The sequence below is a fragment of the Purpureocillium takamizusanense genome, chromosome 1 (assembly GCF_022605165.1).
Source record: "Purpureocillium takamizusanense chromosome 1, complete sequence".
Taxonomy (NCBI): Eukaryota; Fungi; Ascomycota; class Sordariomycetes; order Hypocreales; family Ophiocordycipitaceae; genus Purpureocillium; species Purpureocillium takamizusanense.
In genome coordinates this window covers 5232632-5258316 of record NC_063068.1, presented here as the reverse complement: position 1 = coordinate 5258316, position 25685 = coordinate 5232632, and the positions used below count along the sequence as shown (strand labels likewise).

The 25685-nt window shown below is 60.5% G+C and overlaps 8 protein-coding genes across 8 annotated transcripts; 4 read left to right on the top strand and 4 right to left on the bottom strand.

Annotated features, from left to right (window-relative positions):
* Positions 1 to 3481: 3481 nt before the first annotated feature.
* JDV02_001602 (uncharacterized protein) lies at positions 3482 to 6868 on the top strand. The gene is made up of 3 exons (XM_047982544.1): positions 3482 to 4321; positions 4402 to 5391; positions 5453 to 6868. Exons 1-3 carry the CDS (start codon positions 4147 to 4149, stop codon positions 5791 to 5793), a joined length of 1506 nt encoding a protein of 501 aa, XP_047838510.1. The 5' UTR covers positions 3482 to 4146; the 3' UTR covers positions 5794 to 6868.
* Positions 6869 to 7533: 665 nt separating this feature from the next.
* JDV02_001601 (uncharacterized protein) lies at positions 7534 to 10432 on the top strand. Its single transcript, XM_047982543.1, has 2 exons — positions 7534 to 10003; positions 10115 to 10432. Exons 1-2 carry the CDS (start codon positions 8145 to 8147, stop codon positions 10173 to 10175), a joined length of 1920 nt encoding a protein of 639 aa, XP_047838509.1. The 5' UTR covers positions 7534 to 8144; the 3' UTR covers positions 10176 to 10432.
* A 125-nt stretch (positions 10433 to 10557) lies between these two features.
* On the bottom strand, positions 10558 to 12371 carry JDV02_001600 (Methylcrotonoyl-CoA carboxylase). Its single transcript, XM_047982542.1, has 2 exons — positions 10844 to 12371; positions 10558 to 10775 (listed from the first exon to the last, which is right to left on the bottom strand). The coding sequence occupies exons 1-2, from the start codon at positions 12224 to 12226 to the stop codon at positions 10593 to 10595; spliced, it is 1566 nt and encodes a 521-aa protein (XP_047838508.1). The 5' UTR covers positions 12227 to 12371; the 3' UTR covers positions 10558 to 10592.
* A 3205-nt stretch (positions 12372 to 15576) lies between these two features.
* JDV02_001599 (uncharacterized protein) lies at positions 15577 to 15846 on the bottom strand (the record flags this gene model as incomplete). Its single annotated transcript, XM_047982541.1, has 1 exon — positions 15577 to 15846. One exon carries the CDS (start codon positions 15844 to 15846, stop codon positions 15577 to 15579), a length of 270 nt encoding a protein of 89 aa, XP_047838507.1.
* A 1984-nt stretch (positions 15847 to 17830) lies between these two features.
* Positions 17831 to 19108, bottom strand: JDV02_001598 (uncharacterized protein; the record flags this gene model as incomplete). The annotated part of the gene is made up of 2 exons (XM_047982540.1): positions 17831 to 18829; positions 18926 to 19108. The coding sequence occupies 2 exons, from the start codon at positions 19106 to 19108 to the stop codon at positions 17831 to 17833; spliced, it is 1182 nt and encodes a 393-aa protein (XP_047838506.1).
* Positions 19109 to 19541: 433 nt separating this feature from the next.
* Positions 19542 to 20802, bottom strand: JDV02_001597 (uncharacterized protein). Its single transcript, XM_047982539.1, has 2 exons — positions 20229 to 20802; positions 19542 to 20149 (listed from the first exon to the last, which is right to left on the bottom strand). The coding sequence occupies exons 1-2, from the start codon at positions 20752 to 20754 to the stop codon at positions 19827 to 19829; spliced, it is 849 nt and encodes a 282-aa protein (XP_047838505.1). The 5' UTR covers positions 20755 to 20802; the 3' UTR covers positions 19542 to 19826.
* Positions 20803 to 22215: 1413 nt separating this feature from the next.
* On the top strand, positions 22216 to 22530 carry JDV02_001596 (uncharacterized protein; the record flags this gene model as incomplete). The annotated part of the gene is made up of 1 exon (XM_047982538.1): positions 22216 to 22530. The coding sequence occupies one exon, from the start codon at positions 22216 to 22218 to the stop codon at positions 22528 to 22530; it is 315 nt and encodes a 104-aa protein (XP_047838504.1).
* An 854-nt stretch (positions 22531 to 23384) lies between these two features.
* On the top strand, positions 23385 to 25477 carry SIL1 (nucleotide exchange factor sil1). The gene has a single exon (XM_047982537.1). It carries the CDS (start codon positions 23716 to 23718, stop codon positions 24985 to 24987), a length of 1272 nt encoding a protein of 423 aa, XP_047838503.1. The 5' UTR covers positions 23385 to 23715; the 3' UTR covers positions 24988 to 25477.
* Positions 25478 to 25685: the final 208 nt, after the last annotated feature.

The following is a 25685-nucleotide window of genomic DNA, read 5'->3' as shown; positions in this document are numbered from 1 at the left end:
CCGGCTGCGATCCTGGGAGAGCGTCAGGACGTGGGAGGCCCCGAGGACAAGACTGTTCCAATCTCGGAAAGGCTCCGAGCGTTTTAAGTTGCTACTGGAATCGCCCTGTCTGTCTGTCTGTCTGTCACTGGCGGAGATGGCGGCGGCACATGTCGGACTCGGACTGCGTGGGCGGCCCACGGAAGTACCTCACATCCACACAGGCACGCGCACAAGTATTCATACAAAGCAGGACTGGACACGGTCGGCCGTCAGCCGAGTACAGGGCACAGAGACACATGGCTCAAGGTGGACCGTCCAAGGCAAGGTACCTCAGGTACGCCATGCTCTCATAATCTACTCAAGGTGTCTTGACGCCAACAGGTAGACGTTCCGTCCCCCAAGCGCGCTGGGGAGACGCAAACCGGCCTCTGACCAGGACGAGGTGCGGCCGACCTGGCGGCGTTTGTCAGGACAGGCTTGCTGCAAGCGAGCATCAGAATGGGCAGTTGACGCCATCAGGACCGGAAGCACAACGGCGGGCCCCCAAGGGCCGGGGCAGCGTCGCGACAGGCACACACGTCCGGGGCCCATGTCTGGCGGCTGCCGGAAGCGGGTCAGTCTCGGGAGCACCGCGGCCAAGCCCCAGCCAGAAGCTTGTTGGCGCACACCCCCTGTCGCAGGCCCGCTCTTTGGCGCTGCTGTGCCTCGTGGTTTCGGTTCGCTATCGCCCTTTGGTGTCGCGCTGATCGATGGATGGCCGCCGTCCCGTCAGGCAGCCAGCCGGCCGGGCAGCTTGTTGGTGAAGAGGAGGGATGATGGGTGGATGGGTGGACATGACGGATCACGGACCGGCGAGGATGAATGGGCGGATGGCTGACTTGCCGGCTGGCTGGTTGGACGGGAGGAGAAGGAAGAGGAGGAGGAGGATGGGTCAGAGCCCTTCCTTGGACGCACCCAGCATGCGCAGATTCCCGTACCCGCCAACGCTGGCAGGTGGTGGCTGCTGGCGATGACAGGCCACGAGGTTTGGACGAGGCATGCGGACGAAGACACACACCACACACACACACACACACACACACACACACACGGTCCCCGTGGCCGGCCATGCGAGCCATGCCATCCATGCCCGCCCATGATAATGGTGTTGTTGCCCCAGGATCACACTGTTGCACCCGACAGCCGGCTGTTGTGCCACCCTAGGTCTGAGAGTCACTACGAAGCCAAGCTGCCAAGGCAAGCAAGCAGGCAGTCGGGTTGGGGTCTGGCACGAATGCTTGCTTGCTTGCTTGCCTTGCCTGTCCCGATGGCTCGCTCGTTCGCTGGCACGCTCCGGGGCGCCTGTAGCATACACGAGTCTATGATACCGCACCGCAGAGCGGCCGGGCAGGGCTCGCCGCCCGCTACGTTACCTGACTTTTGTGAAGGTGCCGTCTGGCCGTCCGTCTTTGCTCCTGGCGCGCGGAGGGAGGAAGCACTCGCCTGGCGCCCTGGGCCGAACCCTGCACTGCGGCACTCCCGCGGCGAAGCAGCACCAGCACCAGCACCAGCGATGGTGCTGGTGGCGGTTCAAAAGGCCTCCCTCTCATCCCTCTCAGCAGCACCCGTAGGCGCCCCAGTGGCTCCAGCCTCGCATCCTCCCTGCCAAGTGCGCCCGGCCCACGGGGCCACCACCTCAATGGGCTGGATCGCTGCGTGGCCCTTCCGTCGCCCCGTGGCATGGCGCGGCGCGGCGGCGTGGCATGGGCGGCATGGATGGCACGCCTCAGTGCAGGTGGAGGGAGGGAGGGAGGGAGTGGCCACTCGCACACCTCCCGTCGCCATGAGGCGCCGCCCCCCTCCCTCCCCAAGGCCCAGGGCCACGTTCCCTGACGCCCCCCCATGCCCGCCATCCGATGCCATGCCATGCTCGCCCGCCCTCCACCACCACCACGAGCCCGGTCGGTAGTACCACCACCACGCCCCCGAAGTCTGTCGGTGTTAGGACTAGCGCGAACTGGATGCGGCCGCATGGGAAGAGGGGGGGGGGGCTTCCGTGCTTGGGTCGCTCGTGGCTAGCGGCGGATCCCCAGCAGCTGAGCGCGTGGGCGCGTGGTCGAGTGGGTGAGTGAGCAGGCGGGCGAGTCGGACACGGGGCGAGGTCGAGGTACGTGTGCCTGCGCGTCGGCCGTACCACCTACATGCCTGTACATGGTGCTAACGTACATGTCCGGCATGGATGGATGCTTGCCCGTCCCATGTGCTCCCTCGCGTGCGGGAAGACGCTGTGCGGGAAGGCTGCTGTCCTGTGCAATGCTGCGCTTTGCTGCGCTGCGCTGTGTTGCGGTGCGCTGTCCAGCCTGTCCTGGTGGTCCACTTTGGACCTACCGATTAGTAGAGTAGGTGGCTCCCCCGTCCGAGTGCCTTCCAGAGGCCTTCCCAGGCCTTCTTTGGGGTGGCCGTTCGTCCATCCTTCAGCGGGCAACTTCGACGCTCGCTGGCCGCTCTGGCGCCCGTGCCCGGGCCCCGTGGAAAATTTGGATGGATGGATGGAAAACACAGGCATTACTAGGTACCTTCCCAGTGCTCGTGCGTACTCGTGTGCCGCAATCGCTTCGTAAGATGCCTGGCGTTGCCGTCCATCTCCCGCATTGCTTCGTTTGGGTGCCGTCCTGGCCATGCCATGCCATGCCACGCCATGCCATGCATCCATGGAAGTTGAAGCATGTAGCGGGTACTAACCTACTTACTGAGCTACTATACCCAGGGTCATCTTCGTATTGTGGCGCGTTGTGCGCCTGCTGATGGCAGCCCTCTTGCGCCGCTGCATCGCATCTGTCCAGCGTCTGTCTGTCTGTCCTCGCCTCCTCCGCTCGCACTCACCCGCACCGTGTCCCGTGCGTGCCAGTCCCAGTCTCGATCCCACTGCCGTCCCATCTTTTTCTTTTCTTCCAGGTTGGCTGGCTGGCTGGCTCCGCCGAGGCCACCCTCGTGCGCCCTGTCTGAACAAGCGTCTAGTAATGGGAACTGTAGGTCAGGTAGTGGTACTGTAGGTACCTACCTAGTACTCAACTTATTACTCACCTGGATGGCCTCACCTTGGGCGGTGCAGGGCGATGCGTCCGTCCTTTCCACGGCCACCCCCCGCGGGCACGGCATTCGCACCGCACGCTTCGGCTCTTCGAGCCACCACCGGGTCGAGGCACTAAAAAGCACGAGGTACCAGATACCGGGCTTGGGGAGGGCACGGCACGTCCGAGCATTTTTCTTTGGCGCTCGCAGCGCTGCAAATCGCTGTCATGCCGTCCCCCCCCCCTTCCCGCCGTTAGAATTTCCCACTAGACCAGCCTTGACCGGTGACCCCATGGGTACCTGGTAGGAGGTACTCTACATGGCCGTGGCCTGTCTCTGGTATCAGGTACCCGCTCGCTCGACGGAGGAACCTTGCCTAACCCTCCTCCTCCTCCTCCCCGTCCTGCTGCTGCTCTGGCCGCCCGCCACCCAAACCCCAACCCGCCCTCCTCAGATCAACCCGCTCTCGCCTCTCACCTCTCGCTCCATCCATCAAGCCTCGCTCCCTCTCCCTCCTTTTCTGCGCCCGCCACCGACTTTCCTTGGCCTGATCCGAACTCACGACGCATCGTCGTGCAACGCGCGCCTTCGACTCCTCTTCAGATAGCCTCCTTTTCAAACCTCGTCGACGGTTCCCCTCCCCCATCCTATGGTGCCACGCTAGATCACCGGACGACTTCGCGAGATCATCCCCAGGCTCGCCGCCTCTCTCTCTCTCTCCCTCCCCCCTTCCGAGGGACACAGGATCCTGGATTTGTGCCAGTCTCTGCCAATCCCTCGCCCGCTCACGCTCTCTACCCGGCTGTCGCGGCCGTCCCGTCGGCGTCATACCCACGGCAAACTGGCAATCGTCTGTCGCCTGTTTGCTCGTAATCTCTGACCTTGCCGTGCTGCACAGCCCGTTTTGTCGCAGTCGTACCCAAGACCGGACGAGCCCACACGATTGCCCCCAACGCCATCGCCGCAAAATCCCTTTCCTTGTGTGAACCGTCATCATCACGAAACCCCGTCCGCTGTGGATTTTACTGGCCGTGGACCAGCCGTCCAAAGGGGAATAGAACACCAGCTGGTGTTGCGCCGTTTCCCGCCCATTTGTTCCCTCCACCTACAGCCATGACCACCGCCATGGAAACTCAGACTACTCAGCAGCAGCAGCGGCCTGTGCCGACCAAAGCTGCGGGCCTGACGAATATTCTGAACCAGGATGATCGGCCGCCAAACCACAACATCCCGCCGCCGCAATTGCGCGATTCCGGCTTTTACTCGACGGCAGAGGCTTCCAGCAAGCGTACGTCACACACTGGCAGCATCCATCATCCCAAAGCCAGCAGGCTGTTCTTGACTCCTTGCTTACAGCGTTTTGTGCAGACACGTCGGCAGCCTCGTTTAGCGCAAACGGCCTCAGCCCGACTGGCTCCAGCTATCAGTCCTCGGGCGACAAGACGCCTTCGCCCGTCGCCGCAAACATGGTGCCACAGGCCCTTCTCTCTCCGTCTGCCAGCAACATGAGCGTCGCCTCCATGGTATCCCCGACGAGCCCCAGCGGCAACGACCATCGCCGATACGATCGACCAACGTCGTTGGAGTCTCACGGGCAAAACGGGGCGACCCTGGGCGAGACCCTCACGCCTGTTGCTTCGGCCGCGCGCCGGGAGAGCGTGGACAGCAGGATTAACCAGGGTTTCAGCGATATGCGACTGGGAGGATCTCCGTACACGAGCAACAACCAGTCGACCAGCTCCATCCAGAACACGCTGCACTCGCAGCGGAATCCCCGGCCAGGGCTCGAAGCCTTGTCCGTGCACAGAATCTCCAACGGATACCAGCCGAGTGCTGAGAGGAACCCTGAGCCCAAGACAGTCAGGACCGCCCCAGCCATTACCGGCCCCGCCACGGGACACATCGCTCGTGCCGCAGAGCCGACTAAGGGTCAGGCGTGGGCTTTCCCCGAGGAGGAGATCCAAAGAGTCGGCCCCCCGGGTCGATATGACGACTCGCGGCGTAGCAGCATCACCGAGTCTATTGCCAGCAGCCAGTTCACCACCGAGTCGCGGCTGCCGCCCGGCCAGCGCCGACTTGATGACGCACCCGACCACGCACGCATGTCGCAGGCATCCGAGTACCCGTCGGTGCACCATCACACGATGCAGCACAAGCAACTCAGCGATTTGCAGGCCGAAGAAGGCGGCGGTCCCACGGGATCGCAGCCGTACAGCAGGACTCCCGAACTGCGTGTGAGCCACAAGCTTGCTGAGCGGAAACGTCGTACCGAGATGAAGGAGCTCTTTGACCAGTTGCGAGACCTGATGCCCCAGGAGCGCGGCTCGAAAGCCTCCAAGTGGGAGATCTTGACTAAAGGTGAGAGATGGTTGCTGGCGAGGTCCTTTATGGCCCCCTCGATCGCTAACACGCCGAACAGCCATCGCAGAACATCAGAGGCAGTCGGAGCATCTCCGGCTCCTTCAGTCGCACTACAACACAGCCCTAGCCGAAATCGAGATGCTGCGTCGCGAGCTGCATGGCATGAGGATGGAAGGCGCACACCCTCCGTCGCACGCCCAGCAAGGCCCGCCGCCGCCACAGCAGCCACCGAGCTCGCAAGGGGGCTCGTATGCGCCAGATCCCTACGCCAACGCGAACCGGACAGAGCTGCCGCCTCTCCGATCCATTAGCAACAGCATACCGAACGGGCCTGACTCGATGACGGGCGTGCAGTACGAGGCGCCTCGTGTGAATGGGTACCGATCAGAGCGATACTGAGAGGCTCGTCCGGTCCGGTTCGTGGTCGATGAACGATGCGCGGCCAGCCGATTTTTTCTATGTCAGACAAAACAAGCAGATGCACGACTGAACGACGAAGCAGAAGGGCATGTGTTGCCACAAAAAAGAGAAACGGTGCAGCTGTGGGCTGCCGCCGCAACCGGATACACAACCTCCGGGACTTTTGGCGCCCATTGAGGCTCCCAGTCGAGGCCTGACACAGGCCTCATTGTTTTACTAGAGGGATCCTTTCTTGATTTTCTAGTTTGTGCTGTGAGTGAATTGCTCATGGACTTCGGTTGCCTGGGATTCGGCGGCTGCTGTACAATCGTTTTTTTTCCTCCGAGGCCAACACACTACGGGATGCATTGGCTGTCGACGAATGCAACTCGAGGATTGCCGGATGTTCATTTCGTTTGTACTTTGAAGGGCCTTAACTTGGCGGGCCATGTGCCGCGGTTAGTCGGTATGGGATCCTAATCGAGATGTGGAGGATTCAAGGGGAGCTTTTGCGGGAAAGGAGCTCCGTGACGGACTCCGAGTACGCCGGGATAGGACTCGACACGGCGAAGTGATACATGGGAACAAGGTGCCGACCGAGTCGGATCTGTACATACGGGTTGGGAGGGAGGGGCCTCCGAGGATGGTGAAAAGGGTTGAGGGTCGGACCCTGAAGGGCCATCCATGCTTGGATTTGAAATGATGGGCCAGGACGAGGCTCAGCGCCGCCCTGGCGAACAGCAAGGCAGGCAGCAAGGCGACGACGGCGCAGGAGCATGGCGGGCGTGATATGGGTAGGTAGGGTTGATGGGGTGGCTGGACATGGTACATATAACCGTTCCTAAGCTGCGCAGGCTTGAATCTCCGAGAGCACGTGCGTTGCATGCATGCAGGCGGATGAGGAGACGTGTGACATAGATGCCGCCTGGCGCGTACAAGGCGGTTGAAAAACAAGCTGCGGACTACGTTGTAGATCCCGATGACTCGTGGTGTCCTGTATCTTCGACGGCCTACTACGTGATTCTATGATGGGATGTCAACGGGCAGTAGCGGTGGGTGGTCAGGCGGCGACGGGGCGGCGGACTGTTGTGTGCGGAGTTTCGTCAGGGTACGTACCTGGCCATCTCACCAGACAAAATTTAAGGTACCTCATGCACCTCGGGTGCCGGAGCAGAGACAAAGGCAAAGCGTCACTCGACTCATCTACAGGAATACGAGGGCGATGAAATACTTGCAGTACCTGTAGAGAAGGGAGACGTGAGCCTCTCTTCAATAACCCCGATCCATGTTGGTTGTACCAAAAGTGAGCCAGCCGGCTTTTGTTGGCGTGTTCTGTCTGTATCGCCGTGTCCTGCTCCGCAGTGTCCTTGATGCTAGGTACTAGGTATTAAGGTACTGAGGCTGGCGGCGCATGCGTGCATGCAGCCCGGCCGTTTTACCCGCGGACTGATATGGCATGGCATGGCATGACATGACATGGCAGTTGTTATATGTATGTATGCATGTATGTCGTGGTGCCATTTTGCGTACTTTTTAGGCAGCGCAGGTACCGTACTCAGCCAGCGGATGGCATGGGATAGGGGACTTCCGATTGTCCGCCAGAGCAGCGCAGCGCAGCGTTTTGTCTAAGGTAGCCCCTTCGATCCTTCAGTGGTGTGTGTGGACGGCGGCGGACGGCGGCGGAGGAAGGGGGGGGGGGGTCGGAGGACTGCACGGCCGCCCCCTCCGAAGAGAGCGTGTGGGCGAGCGAAAGCACTGGGGCCCGTGCCGGAGTTCGGGCGGGCAAACGCCCCGAGCTGGGAGGGGGCAGGGCCGAGAGAGGGATACAGTCGGTAGGTATGGAGGGCGCTGATTTGCTGGAGGGGCCGCGACACTCCCATGGCATCCCAGGATGCTGATGAATCCAATCCGCACACACACACACCACCTCACACGCTGGCAGGCAGTGCTAACCTAGTACCTACCTGCCTTACCTTATTAGTGCGAAGGCAGTAGGCCTGTTAGATAGAGGTAGGTTCCCGACAGGAGGAAACTGGCGGGCCATAGTACGACATGGATGCGCGCCTCTCATTCTCGCTCTTTTCATCGGCCTTTTCTCGCCCCGGAATTGTCATCCGTCTCGGCTTGCCCGTCATTCATCGCTGCGTGGCAAGCGACGACGTCTGTATGCGCCTAGCTCGACACGATTGATGAGATTGTAGTCGAGTCTTTTTTGTTTTACACACTTCAACTGCCAACTCACTACGAGCCATTTGGGGTTGGACCGGTGACCGCACACCGCTCGCTTGGTCTCTCTGCGCCGCTGCCGTGCGCCTCCCCCGTCTCAACCACCTCACTCAAACCCAGCAGTAATGGATGCCCTCGTCGGCACGCTGCTCCGCGAGGAGCGCGCCGCCGCCGCGTCCCGGCAAAAGAGCTGCAACGCCTGCGTCCGCGGCAAGCGGCGCTGCGACAAGCGGACGCCTCGGTGCACGCGTTGCGCCAACAAGGGGCTCGAGTGCGTCTACCAGCGGATGCCGCCGCCGTCGTCACCTCATCAGCATCATCACCACCACCATCTGAACCAGCAGCAGCACCACACCTCGGCGGCGACGTCCTCGACGACGCCCAACTCTACCAATGGCGGCATCGCCACCACCACCGCCACCGCCAATAACAACAACAACAACATCAGCATTAGCAGCAGCAGCAGCAACAGCAACCACATCGCCAACGCCTGCTCCGGCTCTTCCGCCTCCAGCACCGCCAACTGCACGCCGCCGGGGCTCGGCGACGTGCCCGACTTCGACATGGGGTTTGACATGGACAGCCTGGGCACCGACACGAGCTCCGAGAGCATGCACAATGGCGCCGCCAACTGCAGCCATCACCACGCCGCCGCTGCTGCGGGGACCGACGACAGCAGCAACGTCGGTAACCTCCTCGGCGGCGTCGACTTCTCCATTGTGGACCTCATGAACGCCTCGGGCGGCGCCGGTGCCGCCGACATCTGGAACCTGCATCCGGGTTATCACGATGCTGGTGTCGGCAGCGGCAAGCTCGACATTCCGCCGCTGCCGTCGATGCCGCCTGCGACGACCATGACGGAGGTCCTCGAGCAACAGCAGCAGCAGCAGCAGCAACAACAACAAGAACAACAAGAGTCTCAGCTCCACCAGCAACGGCAACAGCAGCAGCCCGTACGCGATCTCTCCGTGCTCAAGGCCAACGAGCAGGCCTGCCTCGACGTCGACCCCCTGCTGGTGCACGACCCGCGCACGCGCGTCGGCTTCATCGTCTCCTTTCTCACCAACCTGCACTCGACCTTTGCCGCGACGCGCGCCCTGCCCTTCATCCACCCGCGCCTCTGGTCCACGCAACTGCCCAAGACGATACTCGCCGCCTACGCCGCCGCGGCCGCCTACTCGGGCCGCTCCCCCGCCAACAAGGCCTGGGCCATGCGCCTCCTCGCCGACGCCGCCCGCGACGTCCACCGCGAGGGCGAGCGCGCCGCCACCCCTACCGACAAGCTCGCCCGTGTCCAGGCCCTGACGGTGCTCAACTCGATGCGCGTCTTTGACGGCGACGTCGGCATGCGCGCCGCCGCCGAGCGCGAAATGTGCGTCATGCTCGCCTGGGTCAAGGACCTGGAGTTTGCCAAGGACGAGCTCGAGGCCGAGTCGCGCGTCAACGGCCACCGCGTGGGCAGCAGGGAGGCCAACCCCAAGAGCTGGGAGGTGAGTCAATCCGCCCCTTGCTTGCGTCGTTTGCCCTCCCCCGTTCACGGACCAGAGAGGAGGGGACAGAACGCTAACGTGTCTTTGCAGAGTTGGATCTTCCTCGAAAGCGCCCGGCGCAGCATCATGGCCGCCTACGCATTCATGTGCGTCATCTACGTGCTCAAATCGGAAGAACGTATGCAGTTCCCCTCTTTCCTTCCCTTGCTGCCTCAGCCGCCGCCACCGCAGCAGCAGCAACCCCTTGCTATCTTTTCACCGACTACCTGGGCTAATCTTGGACTCTTCTCGCACGCAGCCGACTGTGGCATGTGGAGCGAGACACAGAGCTTTACCGCCTCGAGCCACCTCTGGGACGCGGCGTCCTCGGTCGAGTTCTACCGCGCCTGGCGCGAGAAGCCGCAGTGGTGGATCGAGAACCTGTCCTTTAAGGACTTTTGGATGTACGGGCGACCGGGCGATATCGACGAGTTTACCCGCTTAATGCTCACGACGTACGTCTACAATCCCTCAACCCTTCAACCCCCTCCACCTACCCATTGGGTCACTCTTTGATCTGTCGTCCCCCTTGTCAACAAGGCGCTGCTGTACTGACAATTTTGTAGGCAAGTGGGCACTGATGCCATGGACCACTTTATGGAGGGCGAGACGACGATTCCTGTGTGAGTGAAACGACGGATGCGCTGGAATGATATGAACAGGGCTGGAAGAGTGCTGCACGATACGCGCCGAGTCGCGACGATTCGGCGCCGCGCCGGGCTCATCACGCTGATGGTTCGACCGACTGCGACGACGTACTTGTGTCTGCGAAGCACTCCATGATCTGTAAAACAGAATCGCTTCTGGAACGGGTCGAGCATGACGCTGCGGGACTCACGAAGATGAAAGCTACCACAGGGGGGTTAAGCATACTAAGAAGGCGGTCGCTCACCATCGCCACATACCGCAACGATCCGCTACGGAAAGAGGAGAAACCGGGATACGCAGGCAAAATGACGGCATGATCGGTTTACAGAGGGCGTTAACACATGACGGGTGCATTTACTACTTTATACATGGTCCTCGACTTGCGCAGCGTCAGCTCTAGACCTTCCACACTAACCTCTCGCCGCTGACCGCTTTGCTCCTTAGCAAGCTGAGCGCGTTTTGTGCCCTCTCCACCATGTCTGCGCCCTCCACGACGCGCTGCTTGTTGGGCTCGATGATCTTGTTCGCCAGCAGGGCGGGTATGATCTCTGGCTGCAACCTCTCCTTGAAAAACTCGTTCTGCGCGGGGTCAGCCTTCGTGTCACGCGTCAGGCGCTGGGGCCACGGCGAGGGGATGGGGGACTCACCTGAAGATAAAAGTGTGTCCTGGTGCCCCTGAGGATGACGCCCTCTGCCCACTTGTCGGGGAGACACTTGGTCACGTCCATTTCATACTCGGGCTCGTCGTCCTCGGTAGCGTCCTTGAGGATGACGGGCAGCATGACGGCGACGCGGCTTCCGCGCTGGGCGATGCTCGTCAGGGGTCGTAGGGTCCCGTCGAGCGAGCCGATGCAGTCGAGAATGTAGGGGATCTGCGGGCCCTCTTTTGCGCTGCCCTCGCCGTCGGCGCCGCGCTCCCCGACGTACGTGAGGATCGACGACACCACGTCTTCGGGCTTGGTGTAGTCGAAGCAGGCCGTGGCGCCCACGCGCCGCAGGTACTCGTGGTGCCTGCCGCTCGACACGGCCAGGATCCGGCGGTAGCCCCAGTGGCGCAGGACCTGCACGGCGTAGATACCGACGCTGCTGCTCGCACCCCAGACGAGGACGGGCGCGTCGGCGGCGGCGGGCCTCCAGTCCGCGCGTGACGGAACGGGCCACGGCAACTCGAGCTCCAGGTCCGCGGTGGCGGTGTGGAAGACGGTAACAAGGTTGACGGGCACGGTGCACGCCTCCCTTAGGGAGAGGCCGTCGGGAATGCGACCGGCGAGGTACGCCGGGATGGTGATGTACTCTTGGTGGTTGGCCTCCTTGGCGCCGCGAAAGGCAAAGGCCATGACGCGGTCGCCGACGCGCAGGCCCTTGAGGAGGAGCGCCGCCGGCGCCGAGTTGTCGCCATCGTTGGCTCCGTCGCCGGCGCCGCAACCGCCCAGCGCGACGACGGTGCCGGCCACGCCGCCGCCGCCGGTCTGCGCGGGCCACGAGGGCACGAGGAGGCCGCCGTCGGCGCGGTGCAGGTCGAGCGGCGTCGAGGCGGTCCAGGCGACGCGGACGACGACCTCGCCGGGCTGCGGGGCGAAGACGGGCGCCTCGGCGGCGGCGAGGGGCTGGCGCTTGCCCGTCATGACGACGGCGCGCTGGGTCGCGGGGAGGGCGGCGGCGGCTGCGGCAGTAGCCATGGTGGGAATTACGAGATTATATGGTGAGGGAAATGAAGATTGTGTGTCGAGATGGTGAGAAGATGAATACGTATACTTTGCCCCTTGTGATACGTATATATATACCTTGTGCCAGACGTGGGTACTGGCAGTGCGTATCAGGTATGAGAAAGATGTAGTAGGCGGGGCGGAGGCAAGCAGAGAGAGACAGAGAGAGAGAGAGAGAGATGGATGACGACGATGCCCGATTCTGATGTTCTGATGCCGGTTATATGGGCGACGTGGGATGCCTGTGCCTGTCTTGATACAGAAGGAGGAGAGACAGTTTGATGTGCAGAGTAAACCGGCTTCGATGCTAAATATCGAACACATTCTTCACCTCTGCCCACTTAGTTATACAGGCAAACCCCACCAAAGGAAGAGGGCCGACGTCAAGCGCGGCTCCCCCGATGACGATACCTAGGTAGTAGTTAGTTAGTAGGTAGTCGTATGCTACTTACTCTATTCGGCATGTCCCATTATGCTACTGCTTCTTCAGCTCAGATATCTAGGTATCTTAGGTACTAACTACTTACTCGTGCAAGGCACTATAGTCTGCGACCGCCCGTGCCGCCAAAAGCTGGCCTACGTATTCGTATGGATTATCCATCCGGCGGCACCACAAAAAGGATCGACGCCAGGCACGGGGTTGAGAGGCCCCCCCAAAGCCCCTCTCCTTCCCCCACCATACATACCCTGGTACGTATTAACTGACCCAGGGATGATGGATCGCATTTACGTATGTACACCCACTGTATGCAATTTGTAAGCCCCTCCTCTCCCCGGCGCTGACACACACACGGCACAGCACAGCACAGCACAGCACCTCACCTCGACGCCACGGCGGTGTCATGAAACGAATGCCCTCAATCCCGTGGAGCTTTCCCCCCCTTCTTGTCCTTCTTTGCGTTTTCACATGGCAATTGCCCTCCCTGCCGGTACACACCCACCCAAACACCCATGTCATACATAAGTTAACTTTGTAGGGAGTAGTAGTAGTAGTACATGCGTAACACCACGGCAGCGGATAACCCGTTGCCCGGCGGCACTCCCGCCGCCACGGCAGTCCGGCGACGTTTCCGCCCCCCCGCTTTCCCTTTTTACACTGCAGCTCCCCTCCTATCCCCTGGCAAAGACGCGCGAAACCAGATTCATGGCATTGGGATTTGCAAACTGATGTAATTTACAACAGCAGAGCTGCCGGAGTACCTCTAGTAATTTTTTTTCCAAATGGGTGCGGTTTTCTTTCCTTGTCGTGTCATATCCGCCGCGTTTGTACGTGTGTGGGTGCGCGTGTGCGTGTGTGCGTGTGTGTGTAGAGGCGACCAAGAAGCCGTTCCCATCTACTTTGCCCACTGGACGACCACCAACCGAGCAAAAAAAAGGGGGGTTCATGTCAGCATAATAAATGAGAAGCGCATAACTGCAGCAGCAGCAGCAGCAGCAGCAGCAACAACTACTGCTACTTCTTCGTAGGACGTACGTACTACCGGAAGTTTGCAGTCGATGCAGGAGGAGAAAAAGACGGGAAGGGTTAGGAGGGGGGTAAACGTACCCATGGGGGCTGGTTGCACTTGGCTAAGCAGGTCCCCCTAGACCAGCTGCAGTGGTGACGCTGGTATCGACACTATTATCATGTGGTTAGTTATCGCCAGCATGTCAGGGAAAGGGTTCCCTTTCACGATGACTACAGAGCGGTGGAAAAAAGGGTGGTGGAGGGGGGAAAAAAGAATGGGGGGACGATAAAGGTCGAACAGCACTCACGGGATAGCGTTGGTCACAATCCCTGTTGAACTCGGTATAGTGGTACCGCGGGTAGCCAAACTCGTTGGCCCCGACGTAGATGGGCAGCTGCAGGATGCAGTAGTTGTGGGTGACGTTGCATACCTGTCAACACGCAAGTCAGTCTTTTTTGTTTTTGTTTTTTCCTCTTTTCCTCTTCCTCTTCCTCTTTTCCCCCTACTACTTACCCCGTACATGTCGTTGACGTCTGAGTGCAGACTCGAGGTCACATCGGTCCATCCGCTGACCGAGCTCACGTCGGTCGTTCCGCTAACTGCGCTGCTATCGCTGGGTGCAGAGGGGGCGCCCAGGGTCGCGAGGAGGAGGAGGTGGAAGATGCTAAGATGCTGCAGCCACATTCTGAGTAGCAGTAGCAGTAGTAGTGATAAGACAAGAAGGAGGGGCAAAGGGAAGAGAAGAGGAGCGTAGAAAGGAAGAGATAAGACGTCTCCGGCCAGATGGCCTATAATAGACAAGGGGGGTTTTGACGAGGGAAGAAAGTTAAAAATACAGTCCGCTGTGAGGCTGTATCTCGGCGGTTTTCTTGGGTGTTGGGTTGGTTCGATTCGGTGAGAGAGAGACGGATAGAGAGTTTGTGTGTGTGTGTGTGTGTGTGTGTGTGATAACGCGCGGCTTTCCTCGCAGACGGACCGTTCTTCTCTTAAACCCTTCCTTCCTTCTTTCTTTAAACCCTCCCGGGCGAGGCCGCGCCTCTCATTATATGTTTGACTCGAGATGGAGGCACGCCCGTGACCGTGCACGCAACGTAACGCAACGCACGTACGTCGCCGGCGTACTTAGTAACTAGCTACACGTACCTGGCTATCTAGTTCAACGGCTACGAGCGAAACTTTTGCGTAGGGAAACCCCTCCGGCGGAAAAGGATGCCATGGGCATACAAGGGAGGGGGGGGGGAGAAGAAGGAAGAAGAGCAGGAAGGGGGCAGCGGTACCTTTCGCGTTGCGTAATAGACGTACATGGCGATTGCAGAATGGGCGTAAAGAGAGCCAAGTGAAAACGACAGTGCCGTCTGCGTGCGTCGAGGACAGCGCGTAGATGGGCTCGCACGTCGGTGGGCAGGTCAGGGCGCGCGGGCGGAGGTTTTGGGCTTCGTGCCCGCACGCGACGAGTTCTGGCTGTCGAGGGAGGGGGGGATGGGCCGGCAGGACTGGTAGACGCGGAGAAAAGGGTCGAGCCCCCCCCCTTTTGCAAGCGTGCACTGAGCATGTGTGCATGTCTTCTTACACTTGCGGAGGGAGAGTAACTGCAACTGTGCATTTTGAACAGTAGGTAGGTAATAAAAGCGTCGTAACGCTTACTCACCCCCAAGTGGTCCGAGTCGGGCCAGCATCGCCATCGAGTCGAGTCCATGTGCCACTTCGAAACGTAATTACGAAATCACCAACCGTGCCCGAGGTTTATGTTACGAGCATCGTCATTGGAAAAGCCCTACAATAAAATAGCCCAACAAGTAAAGTTGAAAAAAAAAAGGTCAACAGATGTCCATGACCGGACCGTTACGCCCGGCGCAGGGACCGAGCGCGACGCAGCCAAGCTCCGGAGCCCATCCGCCACGACCGCCAACTACCCACTGCTCGTGACAACCCTTGGCTTCAGATGCTCGCTCCGACACGTGCCAGGCTCAAGAGGCTGTCAGCGCGCCAAACGATGTCGGAAATCTGGGCATCGCATCGCATCGCATCCTCGTGGGTCGGTGAAGTCAAGTCTCGGCTGCCCTTTGGCCATATGATGGGTCGGCCGTCCCAGTACTCAACGCCGTTTCGCACGCAACATCCAAGCCGTGGATCCATCGCAGAGTAAACGCTTCATAATAGCCGGTTCCCCCCCCTTTCTTTTTCTCCGCATGTAATTCACTCCCCTTGATCACTCATGTCCTGCGCCTAGACCTTGGGCAGGTTGGAGAGCCCGTCGCCGATGAGGGCCACTTCGGCAAAGTTGGACGTGTGCTTGCCGTCCTTGGCGTCCTGCCTCTTGGTGGGCGGGGCGCCAAGGTCGTGGACCACGTCCCGCGCCTTTTGGCGCAACCCGCGGCGCTTCTCCTTCTCCTCGACCGTCACGGCGCTGGGGTCCTTGGTGTAGGAGTATGCCGTCGAGCCGGAGAGGGTAGACGAGGCGTCCGAGTTGGAGCTCGTAGACGGGCGGCGGGTCATGGCGGCGGCGGCGGCGGCGGCGGCGGCACTTCTGTTGAAGTCGGACACGGGGGAGTAGCGTGGTATTTTGCAGAACGCCAAGGTTAGCCAACCGGTTTGACGTCACTCGCGGCGGCGCGGGGCCCGAGATCAATGGCGGGTCTCCGTGCAGCGCGCGTTGTCAAGGTGGCAGCAGTCAGTGGGGGTCGTCGTCGTCTTCGTCGTCGTCGTCCAGCGGAGCGCGCGGCTCTCGATGGCGCCCAGGATGGGAAAGACAAGGGGAGGCGAGGCGAAGCGAAGCAGCGATAGCCCGTATGTGGCAAGGTAGCTGTGATGCGACAAGCTGAGGGAGGGAGGAGGGCGTTGACGGCGGGCGGGAGCTGAGTGGGTAATAAAGGCCGTATCTTATGCTTGGCTTGGCTGATGCGATACTTATGGACGAACCGGCGGGCGAGGGGGCACATGCCCAATGGGACATCAGAGCTGGGCAATCGATGTCTGGCGCTGGAGGAGCAGTCGAGACCCGACCTTTGTGGTCTGGGGGGGAGCGACCCCTGGGGCGGGTACTTCGTACAGTCGCGGGAGGTGGGCTGATGGTGTTGGGCGTCCCCGTGGTTGTGGTGGTGGTGGTGGACGACTGGTGTCGGTGCGTCCCAGGGGTTGTTAGCGGGTGGTGGATGGTGAATGGCTTCAATTGTGGGGGAGGGACTCTGGGGGCGGCGCCACAGCTCATCCAGTGGCGCACATCCAGCACTGGGGATGGGGATGGCTGGCTGGACTGAGATGCGATGCTGCCAATGATCGCATGAGCCTTGATCTGGTTTGAGGGTTTTCGGTGAGCCGTTGGAGGCATGAGAGACGCTGGCGTTTCTGCTTTGAGCGTACCGCAGTAACTACCTATAGACGATTCCATGGACGCTCCTGCCCTCGCCTGTAAAGCGGTGTGTGTGTTTGAAGGCTCCCGTATGTGCAATATACTAACACTGTCCAAATTCAACATCAAGTACCTTGGTAGGTACTATAGTAGCTTCATGTTGTAGTACCTTATGTTCTGCGTTTGTCTGGCAAGGTAACTACAGTGTGTGCCCGTACCTTCAAGTCCCTCCTCCCCGCGCTTGCCCAACGTCCAGACGGGCGGGCGCTCTTTCCTTTCCCCCGCGTGCTCCCTCCCCAAGCGTGCAGACAGACCCCTGCAGACCCTGCCAATCGTCGGCCCCAGCATGCCCCAGCGGGCCACCTCAATGCATCCCAGAGCGTTTGTCCAGACCTCCTCCCCTGTCGTTGGCACCTCACCTACCTAACCGCGTTGCCGCACCATCCTCCACAGCCAAACTTCATCTTTCAATACCTAGGTTTCAACAAAGAGCACGAGCCGCCTTCATCCCCCTCCCCCTCCCCCTCCCCGCCGAATTGTCGACTTGATTCCCACAAGATAGGCGCCATACTGCACAGCAGCTCGCCGGCCACGCAGAGACTGCATGGGAAGCACCTCATGTCTCGCCTTGACACAACAGATGACTCGGTCTGACCGCAACACCAGCTGGGAAGCACCTCCCGCTTTCGACGAGCTACCAGCTGTGGCGTCAGCGCTGTGCATGAAGCCACCGCATCGTGTCGCTGACGAGTCCATCGTCTGTTTTGCCGAAACCGAAACTGGAATTCCTCTGCATCCTTGAGCCGATGCTGGTATACCTTACACGGGACGACCGGTCCCTGAACGCCCAAACAGTGCTGGACTGACCGACCGCTCACGAGACATGCCTCTTCACAGGCTGCGGTCCATGGCCCTCCTCTCACGTTCCAACCGTACCTGGCCACATCCAACGCCTCCTCCACCGTCCGCCCACGATCTGGCTGGCCCCTTGACCAACGACGACAGAAATGCAGTGGCCCCTGCCCAAAGCACTTTTACCCATTATACAGCACAAGCCAGGCGTCTCCACCGGGGCAACATGTCTCCAGACGAATCTCTTCGACGCAGAAGCTATGACCGTGCTGCGATCTCTCACTCTTGGGCAAACATAAACGTCATCGGCAGTACCGTCTGCCGGCCCCGGATGATCTCGTCGATTCTCACCAAAACCGCAACGTCCAGATTGGGCTGTTCGTCCGGAAAGGGGAGTCGGCTCCTCAGCTCCTTCTCCAAGACCACTGTAAGCTCATCTTGCATGATGCCGCCCCATCGGAGGCCCTGCTTCTGCGCGCAGTCGTGCACGTCCCTGCCGGCGGCGATGCCAACCATGATGGCGTGCTCGTACCGTCCGGGGTTCATACTGGTTGTGATGCTACCAAAGCATTGGAGAAACCAGCTTCCGTGACGCAGCGCCGCTTCGTTGATGCCGCTCTGGTACGGGTGTCGCCGGCTGATTGTGCTAGGGTTGGGACGCGTCGGGCCTGCCCTCTCGTTTGCCAGCCGGAGGAGCACGGCGACGCAATACAGCTGGTACGTGGTGCAAGTCTGAATGAAGCCGCCCTGGAGGGATCGGAGCTGCCATCGAACGTACCGTTTCTTCCTCAGTGCAAGGACCGTGGGCAAGTGCGACACCATTCCTGCGGCGCTGTAACGTTGAAGGATGGCGCTCTCGAGCTCAACGCTGGTTAGCGGGAGGGGATTGCTCGCAAAGAACTTGGCATTCGCGGTAGCAATCACTTCACCTTCAAAATCCGCCAGGCGGTCGCAGATCCTGATGCCCTCGCGGAGCATCTTCCTCAGGTTCTTGCGCTGCTGCATGTTATCGCACCGAGGCCACTTGCTGTCCATTCTCATGGGGAACGTATGGCTGTCCAGAATGGTTTCCACAATGACGTTTCGCCTCTCAACGGCATCGACCGCCGGCAGGGTCCCGACGGCTAGGAGTCGCCGTGCTTCACCCGGATTGCCGCCGCGTTGACGTAGCAAGTCACCGACGTAGCCTGCTCGGATGACGTCCTCGTGGAGTTTATTCTCTCGCATCATGCCCTTGCAGATGCTCGGCAGGTTGGTGAGAATCAGCGCGGCGAATGACTATCCCACTGAATGTTAGTTTGCCCCTGCCACGGTGTGTGTTTGAAAACAAGAGGGCGCTCAAGCGAGCCGGGCTAGACGCCCGAACACACTTACCGGAATCGTGAGCAGCATTGCAATGGTTTCGATCTCGCAGCACTCGAAAATGTGCATCAAGACCTCGTTGCTCAGCACACGCAGAGTGCCCAAGCCCTCTCCGATCGACGGCAGAGGAGCACCTCGACGCAGGCGTGAGACGACGACTTTGGGCACCGTCATCTGGCTGAGCCGCAGATCCATGGCGTGGCGACTCGAAGAGGTGGTTGGTGATGGATGGGAGCGGGTGTTGGCCAGACCTCTCCGCGTCTGCGTGGGTGGTTTGTTTACTGCAAGTTGGGGAGTGGGAGTGGCCGGGGCAACGGAGAGGCCTAAATCACAGGCTGAAGAGCAAAGCAAACGGATCTGCCAGGTGCCAGCAGCTGTGCGGCCGGGCCTTGTGTGAACAGGGCAGCGCCACCGAGGCACGCAGCCGTGCCTGAGGCCGCACGCGTTGCTACGGCTGAACGCACGCAGCTGTTGACCGTGACGCAACCTACCTTATGCTTGTAGCTATTCGTAGCTGCTCGATGCTGTTCCACGGGGCTCGGCTCAAGGTAGGAAGGAAGAAGAAGCATCAATGACACAATTTGGTAGAGTGGCAACCAATATAGGGCGAGCTGCGTCACCCCCGAGCTCCATACCTTACACTCTCCAAGACGCCATAACTCCTGATATCAAATGCGAACCCAGCCTCCATGATGCCGCGACTCTCGTGCCCCGTGCCCCCAAAATGGCCAACCCGAAATCTCCCCGTTCCATATACATGCTCCGGCTCCCAACGAGAGCATTGTCATCACATTACACCAGCCAGAAGGGGGGAAGGGGGGCCAATCCATCATTTAAGCTCCCCCAGCCCCGGACAAAGGATGGGTGGGGTTTTGTGTGGCGAGCCGGTCCGAGTAAAAAACCAAGACCAAAATCAGTGGTTATGCCCCGCCCTGGCGCTGAACCGCTCCGACACCTCGACGCCCTTGCCCGCGAGGCCGCGGATGCGGGCGACGAGCTTATCGGCGTTGTCGAGCTCGACGATTTCGTCGCTGCCGCCGATGCTGACGCCCTGGATGAGGACGTTGGGGACGGTGCCGCGCCCCGTCTTGTGCTTGAGGCGGTCCTGCAGGGGGCGGCCCTTGGGGTGCTCGTCGAGCTCGACGACGTAAGGGGCGGGCGTGATGGCGTACTTCTCGAGGAGGATGCCCTTGGCGCGCTTGGAGTAGGGGCAGTATGTCTTGGAGAAGATGATGACTGCGGAGAAAGGTCAGCTTGATGGTCTGAGGCTCATAGGAGAAGGGGGCTATCGCGCGCCCTGGGGTGGGGGGCATACCCGGCGCCTTCTTCAGTATGGCATTCAGCTCCGCGTCCATCTCCTGCTCCTCCTTGGACAGCGGCGCGTCCTTGGTCTTACCGACGCCGCTCCCCGCGTCGGCGGGCTTCTTCTTGACCTGGCCGTCGGCCGAGTTGCCCTTGCCGACGACCTCGCTGGGGGGGTCGGGCTTGAGGGGGGACTTCTCGTTGGCCAGGTCCTTTGCCTTTTGCTCGGCCTGGCGGAGGCGCTCCTTCGTGCCGGCCGAGGCGCGGCGGTCGTCGTCGTCGACGTCGCCGTCGCCGTCCGTGTCGGCGGGGATGTGGCCCGCCCTGACGCCCGTCTTGGAGTCGAGGACGGCCTGACCGGGGGGCGGTGGCGATGACTTTTTGTTGCTGCTCATGCCGTCCATGGTCTTGTGGTAAAAGTCTTGAAAGGAGCGCGTGTCCTTTTTGCTGTCGTCGAGGCCGGACGAGTAGAAGAGGATGAGGACGACGGTGACGATGGCGGCGAGCATGACGAGGCGGAGGCGGCGGGGGGACGGCATCGTGGGCGGTGGCGACGAGGGTCGCGTGCGCGTGATGGAAGAGAGAGATAATTCTGTGGCGAAGGCGTGCGAAGAGGTGGGAGGGGGGTAGATTCGTATCTCGTGGGGTTTTCGGACGACGCGGAGGAGGGTTTTCCGTTGCCTCAGGACCGCCGCGTTCGAGGAAAAAAGAGACACAAAGGGTGCGGCGGGCGACTGTATGTAACCCGCTGAGCTGTCCTGAGCTTTTCCTGGGAGCGGAGCCGAGCGGGTGCGCCCTGCGTCCTGATCGTTCGTTCAACCACGGTCGCTCGTGCGGCTCTACTGCCTAGGGTCGCCTGGCGAGGAGGCGCGAGGCGAAGCTGCGGCGTCGGAAGGCAGGGAGAGCAAGCTCATCGGCGGGTGACGGAGCTGGCGGCCCGGCGCACCGGCGGTAACGTTCGAGAGGGGGTCGTTGTTGTGTTGTTGTTGTTGCTCTCCTTTTTGTCGTCGTAGTTGTTGGTGATGCCGTTGCCGTTGTGGTCGCTGTCGTCGTCGGGCAATCGGGTGGGACGGACAAGACGAGGATAGATGGGAGGCGAGGGGGTGACGGATGGATGGAGGGAGGGAGATGGCAGAGCTGCAGAATCGACGACGCAGGAGAAGGCGTGGGTGGTGGTGGTGGTGTTCCACCAACTGTGCGCGCGCCTGTCTGTGTGGCTCCCCCTAGTCCTTCTACCTTGGGAAGGTTGTGGAGAGCTCCAGGTACGGCGACGATTTATTGGCGTCAGGGGGGGAGCGGCTTCCAATGAACTAGGGGGCCGGGGGTGGAGGGGGTTCCTTGTGCCCGAATGACATTCGCGATGCACCTCATACTACTACCACTACAGCTCATTGCTCACCTCATCAGGCACGAGTGAAGAAGCAGCCGCAACGGACGAACAGGGGAATCGTAAGTAAACCTGATAGCCCTGCTTAGTGCAACAGCAGGGCCCGTAAGGGGGGGGTGGATGAACGACGCTGTTCGCTGACGCTTTTGCTTCGGGCGTGGGGCCCTCTCCGTCCGTACTGAGGTTCGCTGGGCGTTTGTGGGACTGCTCGGGCGAGTTTGACAGCTTGTCCGATGTGATGGCAAGGTTTCAACTTTCCCACTAGCGTGGGTAGAGAGCCATGAATTACCATGGACAAGACTCATTTATTATCGTTGTGTGAGGGAGGGGGATGTGAGTTTTGAATTGTTTATAAAAGCGAGGACAGATCCGGCCCATCTACACATGCGATGCTCTGAGCAACGACATACCTCCCCAAAAAATTAAAAGATTCTTTTTCTTGAAGAAGACCCCGCATGTGAGAGCTGTCCACCGTTCTGTCCCATGACTTCCCCGGTGGCATCGTCAGCAGACGAAGTAGCACGGTGAGGATGTCAGAGGGGTGGTGGTCGTGGTGGTGGTGTCTCGAGCGAGTCGACAGTACTTCGTACTTGGTCTCGAGTCATCCATTCTGATGCGCTACCAACTCTGTCCCTCATCATCGTCACCTGAAACATCAGAGAGAACTGCGCTTAAGTCCTCGGCCGCCCGACCGCTCGATGCGTTGTCACCGCCCTTCCTCCCCGAAGTAGATGTTGGCATCGCCGTTGACGCCCCCGCGTGCGATGATGCCGCCCTCGGTCAGGGCGTTTATTCAGCCCAGCCATCCTACTCACAGCGGCGGCGCAGACGAGGAGGTCAAATCGACATCGCCGTGATCTTGGCGTGGGACGATGATACCGATGGGCTCGTCCACCATGCGAGCGGCCGGCGGCGTCGTCGACGGTGAGTGCAGTCTGCGGTGGGAGCCGTGCGCGTGGCTCGCCGGCGCGGCCATGAGGCATCGCGCGGCCAGCGCGGCGAGTAGGACGAGGTACGAGAGCATGGCTCTTTGTCGATTCAAAAATAACAAAGACAAGAGGGGGAGCCGGCCGCAAGAGTATCTACTCAAGTCATGTCTTTCTTTGTACTGGGCGAATTGAAGCCCGCAGACCCTGAGCGGCCGCCCGCCTGCCTTACTTATATTTGTGACGGACGGACGGACGGACGGCCGACCAGCCTCGGTGCCGAATGGCATGACGACCAAACTCTGGGCTGTGATGTGATACTCTTGGTATTGGAATGGGGGCTGGATGTCCCGCCATCGACAGCTGCACAAAGCGCAACCAACCGTGGAACCTCGCTGTCGCGTGCCCAGGTCTGATGGTGGTGGTTGTAGTTAGTAGTGGTGGTGCTGCTGGCCTTGGACTCCCAGCCCCGTCCGCAAATGCGGTCCGCACCATCAACCGCCGTGATACCTGACACCAGCCCCGCAACCATGGGGTCGTGGTTGCGGTTCAGCCTCTTCAATTCAGGAGCTCTGCCAGAGTGAGCTACATTTTGTAGTGTCGAGTGACAATCGGCACGTGCTTAAGTCTTCAGCCATCATTTATTATTCGACTCCATCTTGGCAGGGATTGCTTGAGAGCGGACCGCCTCTGATGTTCACAAGGCAGCTGCGGGCCGCTTGGGCCTGCCCACTTTGTCGCCGTGTAAGTCAAAATGACTAAGCCACTGGCCAGCCAATTGGAAATTGCCAAGTTCAGTGGCGCACTGCCCACCCACCGTTGGGACGCGGTTCTGCCGACTTCGACGTTAAACCACAGGCGACGGGCGACGGGGCAGACGACAGACCTTTGTGAACTGTCCTCTTCTGGCTTGACTCATTCATTCTTCACCACCGCGCCCTGCTTTTAAAATTGCGCCCTTCTTGTACATTCATTTTTGAGTTTTCGAGTCCGATCAACACAAGTAGCTATCTTGACGCTCTTTCTTCTCTTCTCGTGGCCGCCCCCTTGGCAGCAGCAGCCCTTTGCCGCCCAGCGTCTCACCAGCTTGTCACATACCAGAGACGAGCTGTCTCTTTTGATCAGCTCGGCTTGTTCAGCTGCCATCACCACAACTATACGCAACCGCAAAGGAACACAAGACGGCCATGGCGACGTCATCGTCCCGGCCATGGAGGCTTGTACCCCTGCTGGCCATGGTCCTGGCCCTCGTGCTCTGCGCCGCCGTTGCGCCGGCACATGCCGCCTCAGAGCCGCGTCCGTCGGCAAAGTCACAAGAGCAGGCAGAACTTATATGTCACACATCTGATCCCAAGGACTGCTATCCGCGCATCTTCCAGCCCACGCACGAGTTCCAGACGGTCCACGACGATCAGGAGCTGCCTAACGGCCTGCACGTGAGGCTCAACATCTGGACGGGCAAGAAGGAGGCCAAGATCAACGTCCCCGGCGAGACCGATCCCTCGCTCGAGGGGCTGCCCGTGGAGCAGGCAGTCATGGTGGTCGACCCGGACGAGTCGCAAGACGACTCTCCTCCCAAAGTCCCCAAGAACGCGCCCCAATACGACCCCGTGGGCAAGGTCAAGGAGCCCAAGTTCGCGGCCGAGGGGTTCGCTGAGGGCATGAAGATGCTCAGGAACGGTGTCGTATCCGACGGTCTCGCCTTGGACGAGGCGCTCGAAGGCCTCGAGGATCTGTCTCACGACATGTACTACGGGCTCAAGATCGCCGAGGACCCTGAGGTCATCAGGTCCTTGTTCTGCCTCATGACCAGCGAGGTGCCGCCCTCGACCGATCCGCGCTTCACCCCGCGCGACCAACAGGCGGCGTCCATCCTGGCCAGCACCCTGCAAAACAACCCACCGGCCCTGACCCAGGTGACCAAGGACTGGGTCAAGCTCACCGGGAGCACGTGCCCCGGCGCGGGCAAGACGCTCGGCGAGGCCATCTACAGCAGCTTCGTGCCATCGCGCAACACCGACGCCTCTGACGCGAAACAATCCGCCGCGCGATCCAAGGCCAAGGTCTCGGTCGTCAATGGCCTCATCAAGGACGCAGCCGTAAGGAAGGATTTCCTCGCCAAGGGCGGCATGGGAGGGCTCGTCGAGGTGTTGGTGCCCGAGGAGGTGGAGTGGGCGGCGGCACAGCGCAAGGTCGGGCAGCTGGCGCTCGACAACTTCCTCGACGAGGACATGGGCGCCGAGCTGGGCCAGTGGCCCAGGGCCGCGAGGGTGGCCGACGAGCAGTGCCGCGAGGGCGCGACGGGCGGCGGCGGCGAGGGGTGCTGGGACCACCACGTCGCGCGCATCATGAAGGCGAACAAGGGGAACAAGAACCACTGGAGCAGGGACCTCAACGACAGGCTCGCGGCGGCGAGGAAAGGCGCGAGCGGCGCCCCGAGGCACCACGAAGAGCTGTAGAAAGAGGCGGCACGTACACGTACGATGTGTCTCTGTATCATGTTAGAAGGTTGCATACCCGGGCGGCGTTGCGGTCTTGTCGTTTGTATCCAATAGTGCCTTGTTAACACGGCGGTTTTGCATCATGAGCCAGACCGGCATGGGGTGAGCTCCCCTCTTGAACATCTTGGTGGGTTCCCGGCTCCTCGACGGGTTTCGGGACCTGCGAACACCCCGGACGGACACCCAAGGAGCGAGGGTCGTCGAGGTCGGCGCATGGCAGTTGGAAACTAGGCCGTGTGATGAGAATTACGTTGGCCATCCCCCTTGATCGCTCGGAACAAGAAGGGAGGGAGGGAGAGGCGCATCTACATACGAGCATCCGAGTGCGTGGGTATATGGTGGAGTGGAGCGGCAGGCACGGCATTCATGTCCTACGTTAAGTTACTAGATATCCTGTTCCCATCATTAGTGCTGCGTACAGACTTTTGGCCATCAAACTATATTCCACCCCTCTGTGCAGTAGCTCAGATCCGGCTCGAGGCTTCCCCCCATCCGTTGGGGGGGGGGGGGAGGGGGGGACAGGCAACGCACGAGTTAATGCCTACCTACCCACCCATCAACCACCACGAATCTACCACGAATCTACCACGAATCTCGAAGAAAAAAAAGAAAGAAAAAACCCCCCCTCTCACACGCATGAGAATGCGAGAGAGCGC